Raw genomic sequence first — 25533 nt, 5'->3', positions numbered from 1 at the left:
ATCCACATCTCCAGGTCATCTCCTTCATGTACTTCACCTCATCAGCTCTGGTACCCCTGTATCGCATGCCTAGTCCATATACCTGCCACCTCTCCCCCATACATACCTCATCAGCACTCTTGCTCCCTCCTTCTGAGCCACTAACTACCCATCCCCAACTCCTCTCTGTGCTTCCTGCTTCTTTTTCCCTCTACCCACCCTATCTGATAAAGCCCCTACCCCATCCTAGTCCACCTGCCAAACCATGACCCTGGTACTGAGCGTTTAGCCAGCACAGAGAGAGAGAGAGAGAGAGAGAGAGAGAGAGAGAGAGAGAGAGCGCATGTGCACTCTAGTTTGTCAAAGGATTTCTTCCAAAGGCTAGCAAAGTTTTTATTCACCTGTGTGCCTCGCAAAGACTCTGTGCTTCTGTTATTTGGTGAGTGGTTTCCTTCAATCCTAAATTACTTACATTCTGCCAGAACTTTCCTTACTACACAGTCTAGTCACAGTAATGTGACCACCACCCACGCTGATGTCAACATGCAACAACCACTCACAGATGGCAGGTGGCAGTTCTAGAAGTGGAGGGTATATAAAGCTTGGATAGGAGGAGGGTGATGAGGAAAACAGTGCAGTACTTGTCATAATGTGGAAACTCAGAAATTTATCTGACATCCAAAAGGGCATGATCACTGGCTTTCAGACCACGAGTGGAAGCATTTCCAAAATGAATAAGTTTGTAAACTGTTCACATGCCACTGTGGTTAAGTATACAATGCAAGAAAAATGGCACTATCCAAAACTGGCACTGAAATAACTGTGGTGCACCACAGTACGGGCAGACAGGCATGCAACTGTTGAGCAACTGAACACCCAGATGAACCAAGGGACTACTAACAATGTCTCCTCAATGACCATCAGCGAACACTGCTGCATACGTGCTTCCGCAGCAGGCATCTGGTTCCTGCACCCATGCTGACTGCTGTTCAACAACAAAGTCTAAAATTTGCATCCCAGTACCGCAACTGGACATCCACGGAGCGATGACAGGTGGCCTTTTCAGATGAATCACATTTTATGCTTCATCGAACAGATAGCTGTTGGCATGTACACTGTCAAACGTCTGAGAGAAAAGGGTTCAGGTGGGAGGAGGGAGCTCTATGGTCTGAGGAATGATTTCGTGGTATTCCCTTGGTGATCTCATCATTCTGAAAGACATAATAGATCAACACAAGTTTGCATCTACCCCTGGGGACCATGTCCACCCTTATATGTAGTTCGTTTTTCCTCAGCATGATGGCATCTACCAGCAGGACAATACAAAATGTCTCACAGTTTGCGAGGTTCTAAGAGCACCAGGATGGGTTTCCCATACTCCTCTGGCCAGCAAACTCCCTGGATTTGAACCCAACAGAGAATCTGTATGACCTCCTCGATCAGGCTGTTTGTGTCGTGGATCCTAAACCTTGAAACCTAGGGCAGCACGCCACAGCACTGGAGTTGACATAGCCCCACATCTCTGTCAGCACCTTTCAGAACCTCAATAACTCTCCTCCTGCATGACACACAATGGTTTGCACAGCAAAATGTGTTTATTCAGGTTTCTGACAGGTTGTCATATTAATGTAATTGGACAGTATATATTTACACCCAAACTATTCTCTCCATGGTCTCTTGCTTCCTCAGTTCTATGCCTCTTCCACTACACTGTGTCACATCTCCCACCATGGTAGGGTTGCTACATTCCAGTCCTGTTTCCCTACCTGCCACTTCCTTGGCGTGTGTGTGTGTGTGTGTGTGTGTGTGTGTGTGTGTGTGTGTGTGTGTTGGTCAGCTAGCTCTGACGAAGGACACTGAAATCACTGCTATGCTTTTGTACAATTTTGTTAACTTGCACGTTGTCTGATCAATGCCTCAACTATAATCCTTCCATTCATAAAATGCGGCTGTTTGGACCTGCTGAGGAGACCAGTGATCTCTGTATCAGATTAGATTATGAAAGTCAATGTCTTGATCATATGCTACTTTACTAAAATTGGTAACTGGTTTAGGCTCTGGAGCCATGACTGAATCTAACAGTTAGAGCAGCGACACACATATGCAGTGTCAGTATGTATGCTGATTATGTTTCTACATGTTGCTGCAGTAATTCGTAGGTATAATGATTCTCGCTAAGCCACAACTGGTTATCAATTTTAGTGAAGTAAAATGTGACCAAGACATTGACTCTTATAATCTACTGCTTCCATATTTTGTATTAAGACTTTCCATTACAATATTTTTCCAATATCAATAACAAAAAAACAAAACAAAAGAAGTATAACCTTTCCACACAGACCAATACTAAATTTCCATGCCTGGGCTGCTTAATAAACTTTTATATTACCAACACAGTTAAAACATTTCAAAACATACTGCACTAAGTTTTCTCTTCCAGTACCATAATGTGTATGTGTGCTTCTTTCTTACATTACCTTCTCTGGAGTTTCATAATGCTCACTGCAAATGTGCAATAACTTCTGAATTTTCAGTACATTTCCAGTACCAGCATATGCACATACTTCAATCATTGTATCCGCCATTGATTTAAAAGGCTCTGGAATAATTTCTAGTGCTGCAACTATTGCCTCGATTGAGTCCTGGCGTCCTGTACAGGCAAGTAACAATGGCTATGAGAAACCAAGCATAAAAAAGAATATATAAAATAAAAAAATCATTATCAGTCACAATTAGCTTACCATGTGGAATGTTTACTATTCCTATTACTATGCTAAATATCAGTTCTATTACAATTACATAACAAAGGTGGTATTATTATTCTAGTCTATGAAATTGCTACAGAAAACTGCCCATTCATTTAATTGGAAAGCGTGAAATTCATCTCACCTTTCAATCTGTCCTGTACTCCCACTTCCATAGATTTAAGACAAGAGTACACGTTTTAACATTGTTGTATTGCTTTTATGTTCAACATCCCATTTCTTGGCTAATTCGAGTTTTAACAAACAAATCTGATCATTTCGAAGCATTTAGAGCTACGGCAGTTGACAATATTAGCTTGTAAATAATCAAATTCAGTGTCTTGCATGAGCTCAGTTTGTTGTTTAGGTGCGTTAGTCCTAAGGGTAGCTTTACATTTGGAATCTCCTGCCTGAATATACTGTTTTTTTTTTTAATTTATGTTTCAGTGGTTACTTTCACTTATCATTTAAAAATAAATCATACTTTGCCAATCATCACATTCAATTTTCAAAGAAGATCATGAAGATGAGAATGGGACAGCAGTACAAGAATGGGCAGAAGTGTGTCACCCGACCTCAATCCATGACACAAAACTACATGGATCTTTTAATACCAGCAGATGGAGGCGAGCTTACAATCATCACCTCATATTTGGCAGCAACAATATCAGCCAACAATGTATAAAACCTGTCTGTTGCATAATACCCAACTCGCCAGCACAGATCAATAATGTGCCAATTATTGTGCCCCCAAATCAACCAATCGACCTCCTGCACAGAAGATGAACTTCATCGACATACAGAAAACGCCAAGTGGCCAAGTGTTGGGAAAGAGTAACACAGTCATAACTGTGTATAAAATGTATGATTTCGATACAAGGATAAAAATAAGTACATGAAACTGCAAAGATATAATCAAAAAGTAATTAGTTACATTTTCTTGGGCCAAGCGAAAAGTTCAGCTGATGCAGTCTCTGAGCGTGACCGTTGGTAAGGGGCATATGAGGTAAACTGTGTCGTCCAGCTAAGTTTATTCTGACAAGGGAACCTCCCCATCACACCCCCCTCAGATTTAGTTATAAGTTGGCACAGTGGATAGGCCTTGAAAAACTGAACAGAGATCAATCGAGAAAACAGGAAGAAGTTGTGTGGAACTATGAAAAAAAATAAGCAAAATATACAAACTGAGTAGTCCATGTGCAAGATAGGCAACATAAAGGACAGTGTGAGCTCAGGAGTGCCGTGGTCCCGTAGTTAGCGTGAGCAGCTGTGGAATGAGAGGTCCTTGGTTCAAGTCTTCCTCGAGTGAAAAATTTACTTTCTTTATTTTGGCAAAGTTATGATCTGTCCGTTCGTTCATTGACGTCTCTGTTCACCGTAATAAGTTTAGTGTCTGTGTTTTGGGACCGCACCACAAAACCGTGCAATTAGTAGACGAAAGGACGTGCCTCTCCAATGGGAACGGAAAACATTTGATCGCAAGGTCATATGTCAACAGATTCCTCCACAGGAAAACATGTCTGATATATTCCATATGACACTGGTGACGGCATGTGCGTCACATGACAGGAATATGTTGTCGACCCACCTAACTTGTAGACTTGGTGAATGGGTAAAAAGATTCTTCTACCTTGCCCGATTTAGGTTTTCTTGTGAATGTGATAATCACTCCCAAAAAGTGATGAAAACGTAAGAGTTAGATAAACTGCAACAAATGAATGCAACAGTTTCACAGTCGCACAGTTTTCCCTGTGCTCTGTCTAAACATATGTTTTTAAAGTTTTCAAATTTTTCCTTGTGTAGACCATCAAATCCTGCATATGTCCAAGCAGATCTGAATATGTCCTGGAATTTTGGAAAGCGAAGTTGATTATGTGTGAGTGCCTGAACATTGATAATTGACACACGATCACGTAAACAATACTGCTCTGTGTACCTGTGCAGCTTCGCAAAATCATAGAATCTTTTCACAAAGTATTTCACTTGCCGAAAACCAAACACATCTAACGGTTGCACAATAGGTGTACAACCTGGAGGAATGGTAATCACATCTACTCCCACACTAAAATTGTACAATGCCTGATCCTTCTGTCCTGTAGAGGTTGTATAAAAAATTAAACTTTTCACCTCAGGGAAGCCTTGAACCAAGGACCTCTCCTTCCACAGCTACACACGCTAACCAAGGGACCACGGCGCTCCTGAGCTCACACTGTCCTTGATGTTACCTATGTTGCACATGGACTACTCAGTTTGTATATTTTGCTTATTTTTTTCATAGTTACACACAACTTTTTCCTGTTTTCTCGATTGATCTATGTTCAGTTTTTCAAGGCCTATCCACTGTGCCAACTTATAACTAAATCTGAGGGGGGTGCGATGGGGAGGTTCCCTTGTGAGCATTTAATGGATATGGATTACTTACAACATGAAGAGCTATTTAATCATCACATCATGAGCCAAAATGTCATTAAAAAAATCAGCAATACACAATTTTGCATTAACATGAAAAATACAAGATGGTTAGTAAAATACTGACTTCCTATATGAAAGATCCTTGCACTGTAACACAAAGAATACAGAGAAGGGAGACAGAATAAAGGATATACAGAGTATCTTCGTCAACACATTACAATGAATGATGTACATAAGATGACACTGATTTCAGATGTTACAATGGTAAGCAGTTAATGCAGTGAAACTGCTCTTTCACACTCTTCAGGGTACTTTAAAAAATGTTAGTTACGGGAAAGAGTAAATAGTGGGAAACTACTTTTTAAGCACAAAGCATTTCATAGCTTCATTGGTAGTTCAAACTGTTTGACGATAAAATGCAGAATCAGAGTTCAAAAATTTTGCAGGAGTCGGAAAGTGATTACATTACATACATACAAACAACATCAAACAGTAGACAAGAAGTATATCTAACTTCAGATCATAAAAGTTATACATATGTAAAAATGCAATGGTACAATGAAATATAAGTCTGTAGGACATGATACAGAGCAGAATGTATAGTTAAATTTTAAATGGCCAGTTTAAGTCTCCCACCAAATCAAAGTTAATGCAATATTTTTTATGAAATAATATTACAACAATTCAATGTAGCTCATACTTTTCTCACAAAAGATGCCACATCAACATAGAGAATTTGAAGAGACCGATAAAAAAGTAATAAACAACAGGAAAATGTTTATATCATAAACGTAACAATGGAGTTTTTAATGTATGTGAATTCCAAAACCCACTTTGTGAAACATTGTCGGGACAAAATTTCAAATGCATACAAATTCTGTAAACTTGTTATGGGAGGCTTCTCATGTAGCAAACGTGAAAAGAAAACAATGTTAAAATTTTGCATGAGCTTTAAAAGAAACCGAGTGAGGTGCTGCAGGAGCAAGACACTGGAGTCACAATCATGAGGACCAAGGTTCAAATGCCCATATGGTCATCCAGACTTCGGCTTTTGCAGTTTCCCTAAATTGTTTATTGCATGCAAGGGCTATTACCTTTTAAAAGGGCAGATTTAAGATCACATTGACCGTAAGTTCATCAGGAACTTCAGTTCAATTCCAGAAAGGTGAGTAGTAAGCAGTCATCAGATCATTCAAGGAATCACCAAGGCATTAGTTGTGAAGTAGTACAAAGAAACACCAAAAACTCTAAATGAAAGTTACGTCTACAGAATTAAAACTTGTTTCTTCATCAACACATTCAACACACTAATTACTGTGATAACTTATTACCTTTATGTGACTTCCATACTAGCAGTATACGTAACAATCCCCCTTGAAACTTACATGTAGAGCCATTTGTAGTAATAGCTATATGAGTCAAATGACCAAAAAATGTGAGAAAAAAATATACTTCATTCCTTGAACAAGGAACATACATAATAACTGTCAAACAAATGGAAGGAGAGTACCACAATATACGTAACAACAAGAGGATCTATATACAAGAGACAGAATGAGTTATGTTTCAGTGATATGGACACATGCTAATGTTTGATGAGGCACATGAACTGAAGATGAATGGATGAAAAACAAATACTGCAGAAAAAAGTGTAATTAAAGAATGAGTGTTCAGATGCCATCAACACATACAGTAAATCAGAAGGCTACTGAAAACCACCATAAAACAAAAAAGTCAAAGCATAATACATAATCATATTAGATTATACACACAGCTTGTTCCATAAAGCCATAGTGAAGAGCTCACTGACAATGTGAAGCATGCCAGAAAAGCAAAAATATGTAGTACACATTTGCAAAAGAACATACATGCTATTTTTTCACCCACGGACTCTAAGTGAGAAGGTCTTCAATGATGTGGACGAAGTCAATTTGCAATACAGACTTACAGATATTGCAATACTGTGTTGAAGCTGTGAAAAAGCCATGTATTACTTCTAGCTAATAATAAGTACATCAACTGGTTCTTCTCAAAAATCATCAATGGAGTAGGAGGAGGTGATAACCAATACTTCTTTAGGTCCCTCTTAAATTGTGCTTTATTAGTAGCTAAACTTGTTATGACTTTTTATAACACTGATGACGTGCGGTCGGTATGATACCAGGCGGGCATTTGTACAGTACTGGTCCCGTTCTTTGCAAGGTTTTCTGTGCAGTCTAGGAATATATGAGGGTTTTTTTTTAACTTACAAACCATGCAACAGAGAATCACTATATTAACCCCTGGTAGTTGACTCGTATGGACATTCTATGCACCTAAAGCTGGAACTGTTGTCCTGAAACCTGGTTTTGCTCTCCTTTTGCTGGATAATAAAAAATTATACAACTGCAGCAGATGTTATCAATCATGAATAACATGTACAAAATGGTTCAAACGGCTCTGAGCACTATGCAACTTAACTTCTGAGGTCATCAGTCGCCTAGAACTTAGAACTAATTAAACCTAACTAACCTAAGGACATCACACACATTCATGCCCGAGGCAGGATTCGAACCTGCGACCGTAGTGGTCGCTCGGCTCCAGACTGCAGCGCCTAGAACTGCACGGCCACTCCGGCCGGCAATAACATGAACAACAGTTGTGGATATTCTACAAAGATAAACATGGGGGAAAATGACAGTCATACTAGAGGTACCCCATGCTATGTATTGCAAGTGCCTTGCAGAGTATGGATGTAGATGCAGAATTATGGAGCAAACAGTCTTCAAACAATGGTAGAAAGTTATCACCTAATGTGATGTATTTTTCAACCATGTTATGTGCACTGCAAACATTCTTCAGTTCATTTCTTTGAATAATTTCCAAAAATACTCAATTTTTCATGCACTAACTACCCTTCTGAACTCATATTTAGTAGATTTTTATCCTAGTCAATACAATTCACATGTAGTTCACACTTTTCTCTCAAGAGGTGCCACATATGAACATAAGAACTGCACGTAATGATCTGACAGACTATTATCTGTTGTTTTTGTAATATGAAAGCATTATCTATGACTGTCTTTTATGTGTTCATTGCACTTATTAGCTTCTAGATGCCATCCTCACTTACTTCATTCTGTACAAACTGAATGTGATGATGTACGTTGTGCAAACATGGCAGCGAAAGGAGCCTCTGACCATTGGAGATGCCACCACAGGATGCTCCAAAGTTGTATACATGACATATACATGCCATCAGTTCACACAACTGGCAACAGTAAACGTGTAGCTGATAATAAATGTGGTCTGGACTACAGGACTCTGTCAAAACTAAAACCATCCTGGGCCTTATCAAGACCCAAAGTGGAAATTTACTCAAACCCTGTATTAGGACAGTCAATGGCTGGCAGCATAAGTTTTGACAGGTACGGCTTGGCTCTGACTTTAAACAGGTGCATGGCTCATGGGCAGCTGTTGTACATACTCTCCACACGGTCACACTCAATAGTAATGAAAGCTGATTACTGAGCATATGATCTGACCTTATTGATATTTTGCATCACGAGCTCCTGCCCCACAATGAGCAACAGCAGCTCCCCAGCTTCTATACACAAGCTGGATGTAGGATTGGTCCTACAAGCTCCAGTAGCTAACACACAACCTTGATTGATTGACTGACTGTTTGAGAGGGTTTATGAGACCAAACGGCAAGGTCATCAGTCCTGCGATTCCAAAGTGAATCACAGAAGAAAGAGGGACTGCTAAAACTGGACGGATCCAGCCAGGGGAGTCAAATTATAAAATAATGAACATTAAACACACACAGTAAAGGCATAAACGGTGAGACCAAATCAAAACACTGCAAAAAAGGAGGGTTGTCATTGGGTCACAGACCGCGAAGACCGCAAAAAAGTCCCAACCACAACCAACCGGCCCCTGCTCCAAGACTACAGTACAATCTTATATCTAGAAATGAAAACCACTTTCACAGAGAAAACTGAGGGCCAGTTCAACCATCTGAGGATTGTCTGCTAATATTAAATTTAAGGAATCGGGAAGACTATACTTAACACAAAGGGCTGAAAGAAGGGGTCATTACACCAATATGTGAGATATCGTCAGTCTGGCTCCACAACCACATTGTTGGGGTGGGTAGTTACGTAGGACGAAATACTGGGTGACCCGGGTATAGCCAATGAGCAAACGGCATAAAACCGTGGACTCCTTCTGAGAGGAGCGGAAGGAAGAGCGCCTAACTGCAGTAGTCTCCTTGATTGTGCGGAGTTTATTACTATGAGCAGTAGTGCTCCAGATGGCATTCCACTTTTCGGCAAAGAGAGATTTGACGCAGACCCGCAGCTGGAATCATGAAAGGAAATAGGGGGTATGTATCTGCTTCTCTAGCCCAACGGTCAGCCAGTTCATTCCCTGGGATGCCCACATGACTTGGAACCCAGAGAAAGACGACTGAACAGGGAGCATGTTTGGAAGGGCAGAGAGAACGTCATGGATACCAGAGACCAAAGGGTGATGAGAGTAGCACCAGTTGATAGCCTGCTGGCTGCTCATGGAGTCTGAACAAACTACAACACTGTGGAGGGAGGCCTGAGAAACAAAAAGGAGGGCTCTGTGAATGGGTAGAAGCTCTGCTGTGAACACAGTACATGATCCCAGTAATAAATGGTGTTTGAAGCCAGTAGGAGACGTGCAAGTGTATCCCACCTTATCGAATATCTTAGAGCCATCAGTGTAAAAGATGGTGGCACCCCGGAACTCTGCAAGGATGGCACATACAAGACACCAGAAAACCACTGAAATGACAGAGATCTTAGGACCCCGAAATAGATCGGAGATCGCTTCTAATCCATGATCTAGGCACCATCAAGGGGGGGGGGGTTAGGAGGTACACATCCCTCATTGGCAAAGAGCATAGGATACACAAGATGGTCACAGATTTGGCGAATGGTGATTGCGTAAGAAACAAGGAAGTGGCCCCATCGGATGTGTAGAGGGGGAATCTCCCCTTCTGTGAGGAGACTATCAACAGGGCTAGTGCGAAAGGCACCAATAGCCAGACGCATCCCACAATGATGGACAGGGTCAAGGAGTTTCAAAGTGGAAGGAGCTGCTGATCCATAAACCTGACTACCATAACCTAATCAGGACAAGACCAGAGCACGGTAAAGATGGAGAAGAGTCTGCACCCCCAAAATGTGGGGGCCAGGAGGCGGAGAGCATTAAGCTTCCGCATACATGTAGTTTTAAGGTGGCAAATGTGGGGCAGACATGTCAGCTAGTTATCAAAAATAAGGCCCAAGAAACAGGACTGTGCTACAACATCGAGGAGCTGGTTGCCTAAATAAAGTTTTGGATCAGGGTGTACTGTGGGTTGACGACAAAAATACATACTCCGCATTTAGGAGGGAGAAAACTGGAAGCCATGGGCAGCGGCACTCGCAGAGACCTGTCGGATGGCACCTCGGAGCTGGTGCTCAGCAGATGCTACCAAGAGGGAGCTGCACCAGATGCAAAAATTGTCGCCGTACAATGCCAGGGTAACCAGAGACCCAACAGAGGTCACAAGCCCATTGATGGCAATGAGGGAGAGTGTGACACTTAGCATAGAACCCTATGGGGTACCATTTTCCTGAATCTGAGGGGCGCTGAGTGAAGAGCCAACTCAAACCCGGAAGAGCCGGCGAGATAAAAACTCACGGATAAAAATCAGAAGGGGACGACAGCAGCCCCAGTCATAGAGAGTAACTAAAATGTGATGGTGCCAAGCCATGTCATATACCTTATGTAGGTCAAAGAAGAGTGCGACAAGATGCCGGCAGTGAGTAAAAGCCTGTCGGATGGCTGATTCTAACTGGTGTAAATGGTCAGTTGGAGATCGCCCTGGACGGAAGCCACATTGATACGGGGACAAAAGGCCCTGAGATTTGAGTACCCAACATAATCTGAAGCTGACCATCCTTTCGGGCAGTTTACAAAGTACATTTGCCAGGCTAATTCAGCGGTACCTGTCTAGAGATGTTGGGTTTTTCCTGGGTTTAAGGACAGGGATAACTATACTGTCTCGCCACTACAATGGAAAAGCACTCGTGAACCAAAGGTGGTTGAAGACCCTGTTGCCTCTGGGGAACATCCAAGTGTAGGATCATCTGGTTGTGGATGGAATCCGGACCTGAGGCTGTGGCTCGTGAAGAGCTGGGGCTGTGTCTCATGAAGAGCTAAGAGCCTGCACAAAATCCCATTCAGTGAAGGGTGCATTACAGGGCTCAACGTGGTGTGGGATGAAACAGAGGTGGATCTGCTCAACTCTGTGTTTCTGCCGGAGAAAGATAGTAGGGTAAGAGGAGGACGATGATGAAATCGCAAGTGTGTTGCAAGGTGTTCTGCGAGGAACAATGGATCAGTGCACAGAGCACCTTGGAGGTTCAGATCCTGGACATTTGTCTGTCGCTGGCGGCTGAGAAGGCTACGGAGCTTGGACTAAACCTGCGATGAAGAGACATACATCCCCAGGGAGGAAACATATTGCGCCCAGCATTTCTTAATAAGGTAACAAGCCTTAGCACCAAGACGCTTGAAAGTGAGGAGGTTGGTCTGTGATGGGTGTCACTCAAATCGCTGCAGCACCCATCGGCGGTCCTGGACAGCGACTGCGACATCCTTGGTCCACCACGGTACCGGTCGATGACAAGGGGGACCCGTGGCTAGAGGGACAGCAGTGCCAGCAGCATGAAGAATAGTGGCAGAGATGCCTTGCACGACGACATCAATGGAATTCGAGAGGGAAGTGTCAAAGTGTACAGCAGACATATATAAAGGCCAATTGGCTCTGCAGAACGCTCAACATGGGGATCTGTCTGCCTGGTGGCTGCAGGGGAACAATAGAATCATCGGAAAGTGGACACTGTCACAAAGTTTATCATGGGATGACCAATGTAGGGAAGCCACACAGGCAGGGAAGGAGATTGTGAGATCGATAGCAGACAAGGTGCCATGAGTGGCACTGAAGTGGGTAGGGGAACCATCATTGAGGAGACACAAATTGACGTCCGTGGTATGTTGGTCAATTAGGATACCCCTACCCGTTGAAGTGACACTCCCCCACAGTGGATGGTGGGTACTGAAGTCCCCAAGGAGGTGAAACGGGGACAGGAGTTGCTGGATTAAGGCAGACAGTGCAACATAAGGAAGTGGCCTACCTGGAGGGAGGTAGACATTGCAAATGGTGATTGCCGGAGTCGTTTGCACTCAAACCAATATTGCTTCCAAGTTGGTACATAGGGGCATCCAGTCACTAATAACATTGGAGTGAACCAAAGTGCAGACCCCACCAGATGCTATCTCAGGGTCGGCATGGTTCCAACAGAACACCCGATAACCACGAAATGTTGGACAGTGGTCAATACAGAAATGCGTTTCTTGGAGAAAAGAAAAAGACAGAACGCAGAATAGAAGAAGACAAGACATTGCAATTCTGGTAAGTGATGATAGCATCTGTTGCAATTCCACAGGATGATCATGTGGCGAGAGTCCACGGTAGACATGAAGAAGCTGGGGAGCTCAGGTCACTCGGTCAGTAATTGTAATCGACAAGCATGGGATGACATCCATAAATAAGGTGTCAGACTCAGTTTGCGAGGGGGGAGATGGCACCTCTGGGGGCACCGGGGGCGTCTTCTCTTGGGATTTATGTTTCTTCTTCTTCTTCCTCTCTCTCTCTCTCTCTCTCTCTCTCTCTCTCTCTCTCTCTCTCTCTCTCAACTCTCTGAGGTGCACGAGGGCAAGGTGCAGGGGGAGTACAGGCTTCCGCAAGATCTGGAACCGAAAGAGAGCGAGCGACCTTGGGGCGCACAGATGGTGCGTCTTGTGGTCGAGTGGTGGTAAAAGTCTTCTGACCTGACAGATGGCGGGAAGAGGTCCCAGGAGGAAGCCCAACCACCAGCACATGCCGCAGAAAAGGGGGGGGGGGGGCACCTCTTCGGCCGGGGAGGGGAAACGGCTTCCTGGCAGGAGGTCGTGGGTACTGCAGCGGAGGGGGGGGAGGGGGGGGGAGAGGGATGGGGCTGGGGTAAGGATGAGGGAGGAGGAGGAAATGAAGTAACAGAGGCAATAGTTGAAGACAGTGACACTGGATGGAGTCTCTCATACTTTTGGCAAACCTCAGCGTAAGACAGGTGATCGAGGGACTTGTATTGTTGGATCTTCTTTCTCTCTTGTAAGCCGGGCAATCTGGCGAGCAAGGGCAGTGGCGGTCAGCACAATTGACACACACAGGTGGCAGAACACAGGGGCTTCCTTCATGGAACGATCACAGGTATGACGAGCTGCGGATTGGGTGTCAGAAGAAGCTTTGATCAACAGGGAGCTCAACAGCATCTTACTAAGAGACTCCACTTCACCAAACTTGTCCTCGATATTTTCCACAGAAAATAATGGCTTTGTGGCAGTGAATGTGTCCCCATTCGTCCTAGTACAGACGAGGTAACGGGGAAAGGGTTTCATCCCAAGATGGCAAGCCTGGCCCTTCTCCAACGGAGTAACCAGCGAAGGAAAGGTTGCTGGGTCATACTAAGCAGTACTGAAAGATCCTTCACCATTTGAAGAGACGGCCGTTTGAGAATGGCCATATTTTTGTAGCCTGATATGCTTCCTGTGCCAAGCATCCGCCCTGATACCACCCACTCCGACCAGGGGCTCTCCCCATGGGCGCCACCAAGCCACAGAAAGCGGCGTCTGGCACGGTGGCTGTTATTGTGAGTTCCGATGCTCCAAGAAGATAAGTAACCACTCCTTGGCATACGTCGGGAGGGGACACCTCAGGTATCAGAAGTGTGGTCCCTGTGTTGTCAGGAGGCTCAGCCATATGCATACATAACAGCCCCACCACATGGACTGGCTACAGGAATCCACACCGTAGATGCTCGGGAGGGAGTTCTTCCCCATATGGCTCACACCAAAAACAGGAAATTTTGAAGTGGAGTTCAAACCTCAAGTGGGGACCTAAAAGCCAAAAAGGAGCAACACTGCAACCAATACAGGAAACCAGATGGATAGCCAGGTCAACATAAATCAGAACACTGAGAGAGGGGAAGGAGGTGGCAACAGGGAAGGAACAAGGATAGGGAGGGAGGGCACGGTGATGGAAATGCTGCCAGGGACAGAAAAATTGGCTGCAATAGCTCGGAGCCCTCTGTGCATCTCACGCACGAAAGAACTGTGAGCCCCCTGGGGGCTGGAACCTTCATAGATGCATTTAGTCGAGAATTTTACAGTGTGCAGGTGGTGCTAACCCACACACTGGAACCATATTATCCAATCAGGACCAAACAAAACTCCTACACAACTGCAAGGGGCATAACCCGTCTGCACCTCAGGTCTTCCCATTCAGACATTTTAAATATTTGGCACAGCTTAAGAGGTTCTAAACTTAATGTGAGGCATTCATGTGATGATCTTGTCAAATATAAGGCCCAAAAATCTCAGTGATTCTTTAAAATCAAGAGTGGTCTCCCTTAGTTTTAAAAGTGATAGGTTAAACCCTTCGTGTTGAATCATGGATCTTGTCATCGGTGGGAAAACTTGTGTGTCTCAGCGATACAGATAGCCGTACTGTAGGTGCAACAACAATGGAGGGGTATCTGTTGAGAGGCCACACAGATATGTAGTTACTGAAGAGTAACAGCAGCCTTTTCAGTAGTTGCAGGGGTGACATTCTGAATGATTGACTGATATGGCCATGTAACATCAACCGAAACAGCCTTCCTGTGCTGGAACTGCGAACAGCTGAAAGCAAGGGGAAACTATAGCTGTAATTTTTCTCAGGGGCATGCAGCTCTACTGTATGGTTAAATGATGCTAGGATCCTCTTCGGTAAAATATTCCAGAGGTAAAACAGACCTCCATTCACATCTGCGGGCGGGGGCTACTCAGGACGACACTGTTATCATGAGAAATAAAATGCGTTCCACGGATCGGAATGTGGGATGTCAGATCCCTTAATTGGGCAAGCATGTTAAAAAATTTAAAAAGGGAAATGGATAGGTTAAGGTTAGATATAGTGGGAGTTAGTGAAGTTTAGTGGCAGGAGGAACAGGACCTCTGGTCAGTTGAATACAGGTTTATAAATACAAAGGTAATGCAGGAGTATGTTTAATAATGAATAAAAAAAATAGGATCACAGGTAAACTACTACGAACAGCTTAGTTAACGCATTATTGTAGCCAAGATAGGCACAAAGCTCAGACTCATAACAATAATATAGATGAAGAGATTGAAGAAATATATGATGAGATAAAAGACGTTATTCAGATAGTTAAGGGAGACAAAAATTTAATAGTCATGGGGGACTACAATTCTGAAGAAGAGAAATTTGTTAATATTGAGTATAGATTTAAGTATCAGGAAGTCTCTGCTGAAACTATTTGTATGGAGTGTAGCCATGTATGGATGTGAAACATGGACGATAAATAGTTTAGACAAGAAGAGGGCAGAAGCTTTTGAAATGTGGTGCTACAGAAGAATCATGTATGGATGTGAAACATGGACGATAAAACGATAAATAGTTGAGACAAGAAGAGAATAGAAGCTTTTGAAATGTTATGCTAGAGATGAATCCTAAAGATCAGATGGGTAGAGCACATAACTAATGAGGCGGCAGTGAATAGAATTGGGGAGAAAAGAAATTTGTGGCACAACCTGACTAGAAGAAGGGATCGGTGGTTAGAACACATTTTCAGACATCAAGGGATTGCCAGTTTAGTACAGGAGGGACGCGTGAGGGGTAAAAATCGTAGAGGGTGACAAAGAGATGAATATGGTAAGCATATTAACAAGTCTTCAGACTGAAGACCGCAACAGAACACAGGTTAAAATGACGACGATGAACACACACAGTTTTTCCAAATGCAAGGCTAAAACTTGTTTTCTCTGCCCATATCCCTAGTCCCGTAAGTTTCAATTCTAGTTGACGAGTTAAATTCAATAATAGGTTTCTTACAGACTGATCCCAAGAACCCCTTTCATCTAAATTATCTCATTAGCCTGAAGTTCTGCTTTAGAGTATTTCTACATCTACACGGCTAGTCTGTAAATGCCTGGCAGAGGGTTCATCGAACCACCTTCACAATAATTTTATTATTATTCCGCTCTAAAACAGCAAGTGGGAAAAACAAAAACCTATGTGTTTCTGTGCAAGCTCCGATTTCCCATGTTTTATTATGAGCTCTGACTTCCCTTATTTTATCAGGATTATCACTTGTCCCTATGATGGTCAGCGTCAACAAAATGTTTTCACATTTAGAGGAGAATGTTGGTGATTGAAATTTTGGGAAAAGATCCCATTGCAATGAGAAATGCCTTTGTTTTAATGATGTCCACCCCAAATCCTGTCTCATGTCCATGACACTCACCCCCCCCCCCACCCCCCACCCCCAGTTTCTGATAATGCAAAACGTGCTGCACTTCTTTGAACTTTCTCAATGTACTCGATTAATACTCTCTGGTAAAGATCCCACACCACACAGCAGTATTCCAAAAGAGGGCGAACAAGCATAGTGTAGGCAGTCCCTTTAGTATATTCTAAGTGTTCTGCCAATTAAATGTGGTCATTGGTTCATCTTCCACATAACATTTTCTGTGTGTTCTTTCCAATTTAAATTGTTCATAATTGTAATTAGTAGGTATTTAGTTGAATTTATGGCCTTTATATTTGATTGATTTATCATGTAACCGAATTTTAATGGATTCCTGTTAGCATTCATGTGGATGACCTCACACTTTTCATTATTTAAGGTCAATTGCCAATTTTCATACCATACAGATATCTTATCTAATTCATTTTGCAATTGGCTTTGATCTTCTGATGACTTTACTAGATGATAGATGACAGTATCATCTGCAAAACAACCTATGATGGCTGCTCAGACTCTCCTAAATAGTTTATATAGATAAGAAACAGCGGAGGGCCTATAACATTACCTTGGTGAATGCCAGAAATCACTTCCTTCTATTTTACTCGATGACTTTCCTTCAATTACCATGAACTGTGACCTGTGTGACAGGAAATCATGAATCCAGTTCTGGTGTAAAAACCCTTCGGGAAATCTAGAAATACAGAATCAATTTCAAATCCCTTGTCGATAGCACTCAACACTTTGTTGAGTAAAGAGCTAGGTGTGTTTACCAAGAATGTTGTTTTCTATATGTGTGTTGACTGTGTGTCAAGAGCCTATTCTCTTCTAGGTAATTCATACTGTTCGAACACAATATAAGTTCCAGAACCCCGTTGCAATCATTGTTAATGATCTTGGCCTGTAATTTAGTAGATTATTCCTATTTCCTTTCTTGAATATTGGTGTGACCTGTGCAACTTTCCACTCTTAGCGTACGGATCTTTCGTCAAGCAAGTGGTTGTATATTATTGTTAAGTATAGAGCTATTGCATCAGCATTTTCTGAAAGGAGCCTAAGTGGTGTACAACCTAGACTGGAAGACTTGCTTTTATTAAGTGATTTAACTTGCTTCACTACTCCGAGAATATCTACTTCTAAGTTACTCATGTTGGTGACTGTTCTTGATTCGAATTCTGGGAATATTTACTTCATATCTCAATCTACTTCACCAGCAACTATTTTATTAATCATCTAAACATGAGAAATACTTGACTAAAAATGGTTTCATTTCCATGTTTGCTTCCGATAGTATGGAGGTAATATTGAAAGTTGAAACCTGCAAAAATGGTAAAATTAATTGAAATTAATGAAATCAACACCGTATTATACAGGGCAGTGAGAAACAGTCTGAAAAGCTTCTAAGGGTGTTGAGGTGGAGGTTGTGCTGAGAAACAGTTGTTGAGAAAAAAAAATCGATACACTGCAAAGTTTCAGAGTTACTTAGCATTGAATTTAGCCAATCAGGTCATTGCCTGTGCAAATTGAAGCTGCCTGCCAGAGGCAGTGATGTCAAATATGTTCTTCATTTGGTTTCCTCAAACAGAAGAAACATTGGTTTGCTCACTAGCTTAAAATTATTACTTCTGAAAAAGCACATTTTAAATGGTAATAAGCATTTCAACAAGCGGTAACTCATGGGACAACAGATGTCTGTGCATTACTGCATTTTAGTGCAAGCAAGTGCTTGAATTTGCATGTGCTATGATCTGATTAGCTAACTTCAATTCTAAATAACTATGAAACGGAGAAATGTATTGAATTTGTTTCTTAAGAATTATTTCTCAACACAGCCTCCCCTGCGACACCCTTACAAGCTTTCCAGGCTGTTTCCAACCACCCTGTATATACTACAGTCTTGATTTTATATAATACTTCTATAACTATAAAGGTCGTGTTAATAAGTTTGACTGTATGAACGAAAAACTAAAAATGATATAATACAGCAAAACCAGTAGAAATTTGTTAAAACAGGAATAGGGAAATGTTAAAGAATCGAATCCAAATTTGCATTTCGATGTTCGTAGGACTATTTATGAGGAAGGACTACCAAAACATGCAGTGAGTTAATGGAGTGAGACAAACATAATTATCACCAAGATTATAGAGAGCAGCAACTATTTTGAGATAGCAGCTCTTAAAATAGTTGAAGTGGAATTTTCTAACACAATTTGAAGACTAACTTCTTCTTTATAGTGACAATATAATAAGAAAATGTACTTGTAATATACTGATGGTCATGAGTGAAGACAATAGTGTAGATAAAATCTGCAAAACTGATGTATGTAATAATTTGACTATTATTAGAATTTTAAACTGAATCACATTTCTTATGATTTTCTCAGATTGACTCACAGAACCAAGTAAAATATTGTAGGTGCATACAAGAAGGCCACTGTTTAAAGATAATTGGTAATGTACAAATGTTAAAGAATTCTGTGTGTCAGTTGAATTAACTTTTAATTTGAAGTACAAAGGTATTCTGAAAAGTGAAGCTTCCATATTTTCTATTTTGATCTCAACATTGTTTGAGGTATTACATGTCATGCATATAGCTTGGTCTACTTGCCCACGTCACTAACCCAGGTTGCAACACACTGTCACTACAGGGCTTTGAATTGTAGTGTGTAACATAGCAGTGTGTAATGTAACTATGTCGGTGAGTAAGTTCATCCACACATGAACCACCCTCTCCTTCAGCATGACAATGCCAGACCACATACGAGTGCTTCAACATCTGCAATAATACGGTGCCTTGGGTTCAGTGTCATCGATCATCCTCCATACAGTACCAACTTGGTCCCATCTGATTTTCATCTGTTTCCAAAACTTAATGAACACCTCCAAACACTTCACTATGATAGTGATGATGTGGTGCAAGAAGAGGTGAGGTTGTGGCTCTGTCAACAAGGCCAAACAGTCTACAGTGACGGAATCAACAAACTGGACTCTCATTGGGAGAAATGTGTTGGTTGCCACGGTGAATATGTTCAGAAATAAATATGTAGAGATGAAATACATAGATGTTAATAAAGGTTGTATTATTTAAAAAGCATTACTATTCAGCACACCTTCATAAAAATTCTGAGATTCAAGTAACCCTTTTTTTCGCCCCCTTTAATGAAGAGTAATAGTTTGACTAATTTCTGTATTATTAATAAATGTGTTTGCTTTACAACAGCAAATAACTAATATTCAATTTGTTTGTTTGAGTGGAAAGTTGAAGTGAATTGCTGAACTGTTTATATATATTTTGTGTGTGGGAGAGTACTGTTGTGTTCTCCGCTACAATTACACCTGAAGTCGAACGACAGTAAATTGATGTTATGAACATAAAGTATTTGATTATTTTTTCCCTTAAGCAGACTTCTTTTGGACAGTATAGTCTGGCAGTGTGAGACAAGTAATTCCATATTTACTCGAATATAAGACAACCCCTTTTTTCAAGGAGATACTTTGAAAAAAAAATATTTCTAACATATTCTGACTAATCAGACTTACAAACTGTTTCACTGACAAAGTTTCTGCCTAAAGAGTTAACATTATATCTCTCCTAAACTTATACCATTTATAGACTGTTTACATTCTGACAATAGGAGGAGAAATAGAAAACAAAAAGAAATGGTTTGCATTATTTTTTCCTTCACTTCCTTCTTTGCTTTCTACCTAAGCCACTCATGGGAGTTACTATTTTTAATCATCGTTGTCGTTGTCATTATCATCATGGTTAGGGGGGACCTAATAAACTAAACTCCATCCAAACAGGCCTTGGAAGGCTCGGTTGTCACAAATATCTCACAGTTTCTTTCAACTACCGGGTGATCAAAAAGTCAGTATAAATTTGAAAACTGAATAAATCATGGAATAATGTAGATAGAGAGGTACAAATTGACACACATGCTTGGAATGACATGGGGTGTTATTAGAACCAAAAAAATACAAACATTCAAAAAATGTCCGACAGATGGTGCTTCATCTGATCAGAATAGCAATAATTAGGATAACAAAGTAAGACAAAGAAAAGATAATGTTCTTTACAGGAAATACTCAATATGTCCACCATCATTCCTCAACAATAGCTGTAGTCGAGGAATAATGTTGTGAACAGCACTGTAAAGCACGTCCGGAGTTGTGGTGAGGCATTGGCGTCGGATGTCGTCTTTCAGCACCCCTATAGATGTCGGCCAATCACAATACACTTGCAACTTCCGGTAACCCCAAAGCCAATAATCGCACGGACTGAGGTCTGGGGACCTGGGAGGCCAAGCACGACGAAAGTGGCAGCTGAGCACATGATCATCACCAAACGATGCGTGCAAGGGATCTTTCACACGTCTAGCAATATGTGGTGGAGCACCATCCTGCATTTTGGTTCTAATAAAACCCCATGTCATTCCAAGCATGTGTGTCAATTTTTACCTCTCTATCTACATTATTCCATGGTTTATTAAGTTTTCAAATTTATACATTGTATTGTCCATGGTTTTGATTATGGTGGGACCTGAGAACACAGCTGTTTTTTCTGAATAAATAGCAGATTTTGCATATATACAGAGATGAAAATTTGACAGTATTCTTATTTGCCTCTCTACTTCCAAACATGTTACCTGCCTGCTGCTCTCTCACTAGCTACAGTGAACCAGCAGCTGCGAAACTCACTTTTATTCCTCTCACACCTCCCTGTGGAAACTGACAACATTGCTGCATGAAACACGTTAGGATGCCACTGACTTATCTAGACTTTCACCATCTCCTGCATAAATGTATACTATTGTTGAGTACTTGTCCACTTTTACAATCAATTCAGTTCTGACTACAAATGAAAAGGCAGCTGATGCAGAAAAAGGTTTAATTGTGGTCTCTTTTTATCAATGCTACAAAAATAGTCAAGTTTTTTCTTTTGCTAATGTATAATATATTTTAGTAAAATCGATGTTGCATTTCTTCAATGGAGCTAATTAAAAAGTATTATTAGTTTTATGACAACTTTCTCCAATCAATCTAGAAACACAATTAACAATAATTCATCATAAAAAACAGCATACATGCAGCACAAGGAGGTTAGAATAGATTTTAACCTCATCGAAGCAGTTTCATGGAGCTCAACGTCATTGGCCAGTGTGGCAGGTACAACAGCGGCTATTCTACAATACACAGTTGACGGGTAACAATCAGTGGCAGTGCTCGCTCATCTCACATGAAGTTAAATACAATCCTTGTGAAAGAAATATTAAATAGATTAAATAATAGCCCATTAAAACAAATCATAGGCAAATTGGACATTGCTTGTGATTGTAGCAGTGGCAAAAGTATGAACACTAGTGTCAGCAATTTTGTGACACTACACAACCATTCTGAATTGTTTAAAATAAATCTTCAAATGAACTAATTTGTCCAAACTTCATCTGTAAATGTACGATGAACCCTATAGTAATCTGTTACACAATGTAAAAACTTTTACCTCAGCAGTGGTGCAGGATGGTTATAATTAAACTTTCACTACTTGAGAGGACCACTATGAAAAGCGAGTGATCATAGGACACTGAAACTTTGTAGAAACATTTGTAAGAACATGTGGAAGAGACATAATGAATAAACCACTGATAAAACACATTTTAGTTTTCATGTGAGAGGGTAACATTTGTTAACTGTATACAAAGTTTCTATTCTGGGTTACAAATGTTGCTCAATGTGATGACTATCTGCATCCATGACAGCCTTGAACCACATTAGAGATATCAATTCACAATCGTTTGCAGTACTTTTTGAATGGTGGGCCATGGAATTTTCAGCTGTCATGACACAGCTCGTGCACTGCTTAAAGATCGCACAGTGCATCCAGCACTCTCAGTCATGGCAACAGTCACATCTTCAACAATTTGTGGCACAATTGCAGTTGGCCTCTTCCAAGAACAGTTCCCAAATCACCAATTGATTCAAACTTCTGAACCACGTTCTTCAACACCAGTGCAAAAAAGAGGACCTCTCCGTATTCCTTTAATATGTCGATACTCGCGAAGAGCAGCAGTGCTATTGCTGTAATTCTGATAAAACAACTTTACTAATAAAGCCCTGTTCACTTTGTCCAGCCTCATGTTGACTGCAACTGTAATGAACATTAATGATTGATGCTTGTGTTTCAATTCTATGTTTCCACACCAGTACTAGCGCATAATGGTAAGTCTACACTATTAACAACACAAATACTGAAGCGCACAGTCTAAATATCAATCTTATGAAGTTGGGTACCCATATGGTTTTCCATCTACACTGGTTCAAGTAGCAAAAGTTTAACTATAACCACCCTTTAGTTTAATCTGTGAATGCAAGATAAGACTGCATTTTTTGAATGATGAATCTGGGAAAAACCTCATCTTATAATCGAGCAAATAAGGTAATGTAAGGCCGGGCAGTTTTCATGCACTAGACTTGTGCGTACATGCGCATAAACTGGCTCTGTCTTGGAATTCTGATATTCTGGTGTCAGTATATGCCTGCCACAGGGCATCTCCACACATACAGTTGAGTCACTGCCCACCCACATGCAATACCGTTGTTTTCAACTATTGTGGTTCAGACGTGGAATAAGAGTCTTTCATGGTTTGCAATGGAATCTCGATAAGCCCATAATTATCCAGTGATAGGGTGACAGGCACTGTTGCAAGAGGTCAGCTTAGCATGTGCATTATTATTACCGTTTTTAACCATTTTTATGGAACATATTGGTGAAGGTCACTTATTCGGTCTTCACATATTTTTGTACCTCATGGACCCAATGCCTACGTATCCTGACAAATGACACAGAGGGTCATCAGCTGAGGACAAACCCCCATTACACTAATTGGATCACATTGCACATCTGTGATTAGACATATGACACATTGCACAGATAAACACATCAACACTATTTATGACATTAATCGATTTTACTGAAATTATTGCAAGATTTTAACAATTACCAAGGGGCAAAATTTATATCATTTTTCTAATTAATAATTTCTTAGTGCTGGAGCTGCGATGCTGAACTGCTTCTACTGTAATATTAAGTTTTCAAGTTGTTATGATTGATAGCCGGTAGTGAACAGTCAATACCTTACAGTTAAAGAGAATCTAATTCAACTTGAATACGAAGGCAGGGTTTTGTCAACAACAGCTGTAAATACATTAACACACACGTACAAAATGCTCCCAGGCCCCAAATGCGAGTAATTTTTATTATTCAAATTTTACGAAAAGTCCATCTTTTTGTCAATCGTCTTTCAGCGGATGCAATAACAACTGACCAGTTCCTACCAGAGCAGAACAAATTGTTGTCAGCAAGACCACACTGTGAATCAAATCACTTCGGAGTATCACCTGACTAGTGAGATGGAGGGCTCTCGGAGCCATGACGGAAAAACATCTCTTTCCATGCTGCCACCTAGAGCAGACGCTAAATGGCTTAGCTTCTTTACCTTGGCATTCTCTTTCTTCTCTGAGATGTGTCTGGCTTTATCTTCTCTTGTCCCCCAGCCAATCCTCACCATTTATTCCCATAAGCAAATAAATCAATATGGTTCCTTCTTCTGAACTTGAGTACTGTGTATTAATTACAAGCCCACAGCACTTTCCAATTCAGACTACATCCCTGAGGGAGTGTGAATATAATTAAGGAGTGTGTTGACTCGGTTTTTTTTATTTGGCAAAGGGAGAGGTCACAAGAATTCAACATCTCTGAAAATGAAGCAACAAAATAAAAATAGATATGTAATATTAGCTTCAGGGTAGACTTACCTAAATGACAAAGTCCTAACCCAAGAGGAAGAAATTTGGCATAGCTTTCAGTAAGTTCTGCCTCAGGTCTTTCCATTATTAGCTGCATAAGTGTCTCAGTAACTTCAGCATTACACGAGCCCACAGATATCAATCCACAAGCTAAAGCTGCCATGGCAAGAACCTCAAGGCTCGATCTTGGATCACTGAACACAGGATACAGAAGAGTTAAAACTGCCTCCCTATTGGAACCAGCATATGCCAATCCAAGCCCTGAAACAAGTTAACAACTTTAAATCAATTATTTTCATAATACACTATTAAAATAACGTAAAAATAACATTATTTTATCATTCTCTATTACATTAGCAAATTTCATCAAAGTTGTAGATACTAAGAAGATACTTTTCTTGCATTGAATTTTAATTGGCACACAGCAAATATTAGTGTTCAAGATCAAAATAGAGTGGTTTCCCCGCTTGGGTGAGCTTAAATTTGATGCACCTTCCTGAAGATACTTTGCACGCAATTAAAAAAATTACCAGCAGTATAAGAAACAATAGTAACTCCATGTGTTAACAGAATTTCTGTACATGCAGTCAGTTACATTATATGCAGAAAGTACAGTATATATGCTGTTAAACAAGATCGACCCAGATTTGAAAATTAATACATGGAAGATAGTCACAATACCAATTCATACAAAGAGAAAAGTGTGGAAAAAGGGATAAAATTGAATTAATCGCTGAAAGACTATGTTCTGCAGAACCATCATTAACAAGAGTCTTTAGGAAAACAAAATAAGTCAATAAGTACAATAAAACAGTGTGGAAATTGGTATGAAGCAGAGTTTGCGTGTTTAATCATAGACATTAGTAATCTGCTTATACCATGGATATGATGGTTAGGTATTTACAAATCATGACACTAAAATTTATGGATTAATATAAGGAACTCTAAATGGATGAGTTTCCTTTCAAATTTTACACTGAATATGTTGCAAAGCTGCTCCACATTTCTGTTTGCTGTTAGGGCTGATCACTCCTACTACTGGTGTGCCACCTGTGTTCATAAGTGTGTTCATTCTGCAGAACTTCAGACTTGCATCACTAATTTCACTTTGCTTTACAATACTACATATTTTATGCTCAGATATGATTTTCCTTGGGCTCCTTTTCGTAAAAAACATGGATTGGAGTAGT

The 25533-nt window shown here is 40.9% G+C and overlaps 1 protein-coding gene across 2 annotated transcripts in view; it reads right to left on the bottom strand.

Annotated features, from left to right (window-relative positions):
* The window catches only part of LOC124554926 (26S proteasome non-ATPase regulatory subunit 2), a 124946-nt gene that overhangs the window by 38423 nt on the left and 60990 nt on the right, over window positions 1-25533 (bottom strand). For both annotated transcript variants that reach the window (XM_047128618.1, XM_047128619.1), the window contains exons 10-11: window positions 24353-24604; window positions 2457-2629 (exon numbers count right to left, since the gene is read on the bottom strand). In XM_047128618.1, coding sequence (XP_046984574.1) covers window positions 2457-2629; window positions 24353-24604 — 425 coding nt within the window. The remainder of the gene's footprint in view (window positions 1-2456; window positions 2630-24352; window positions 24605-25533) is intronic.

The sequence above is a fragment of the Schistocerca americana genome, chromosome X (genome assembly GCF_021461395.2).
Source record: "Schistocerca americana isolate TAMUIC-IGC-003095 chromosome X, iqSchAmer2.1, whole genome shotgun sequence".
NCBI lineage: Eukaryota > Metazoa > Arthropoda > Insecta > Orthoptera > Acrididae > Schistocerca > Schistocerca americana.
The sequence above is the reverse complement of the archived record's forward strand: the minus strand, read 5'-3'. Positions and strand labels throughout refer to the sequence as shown.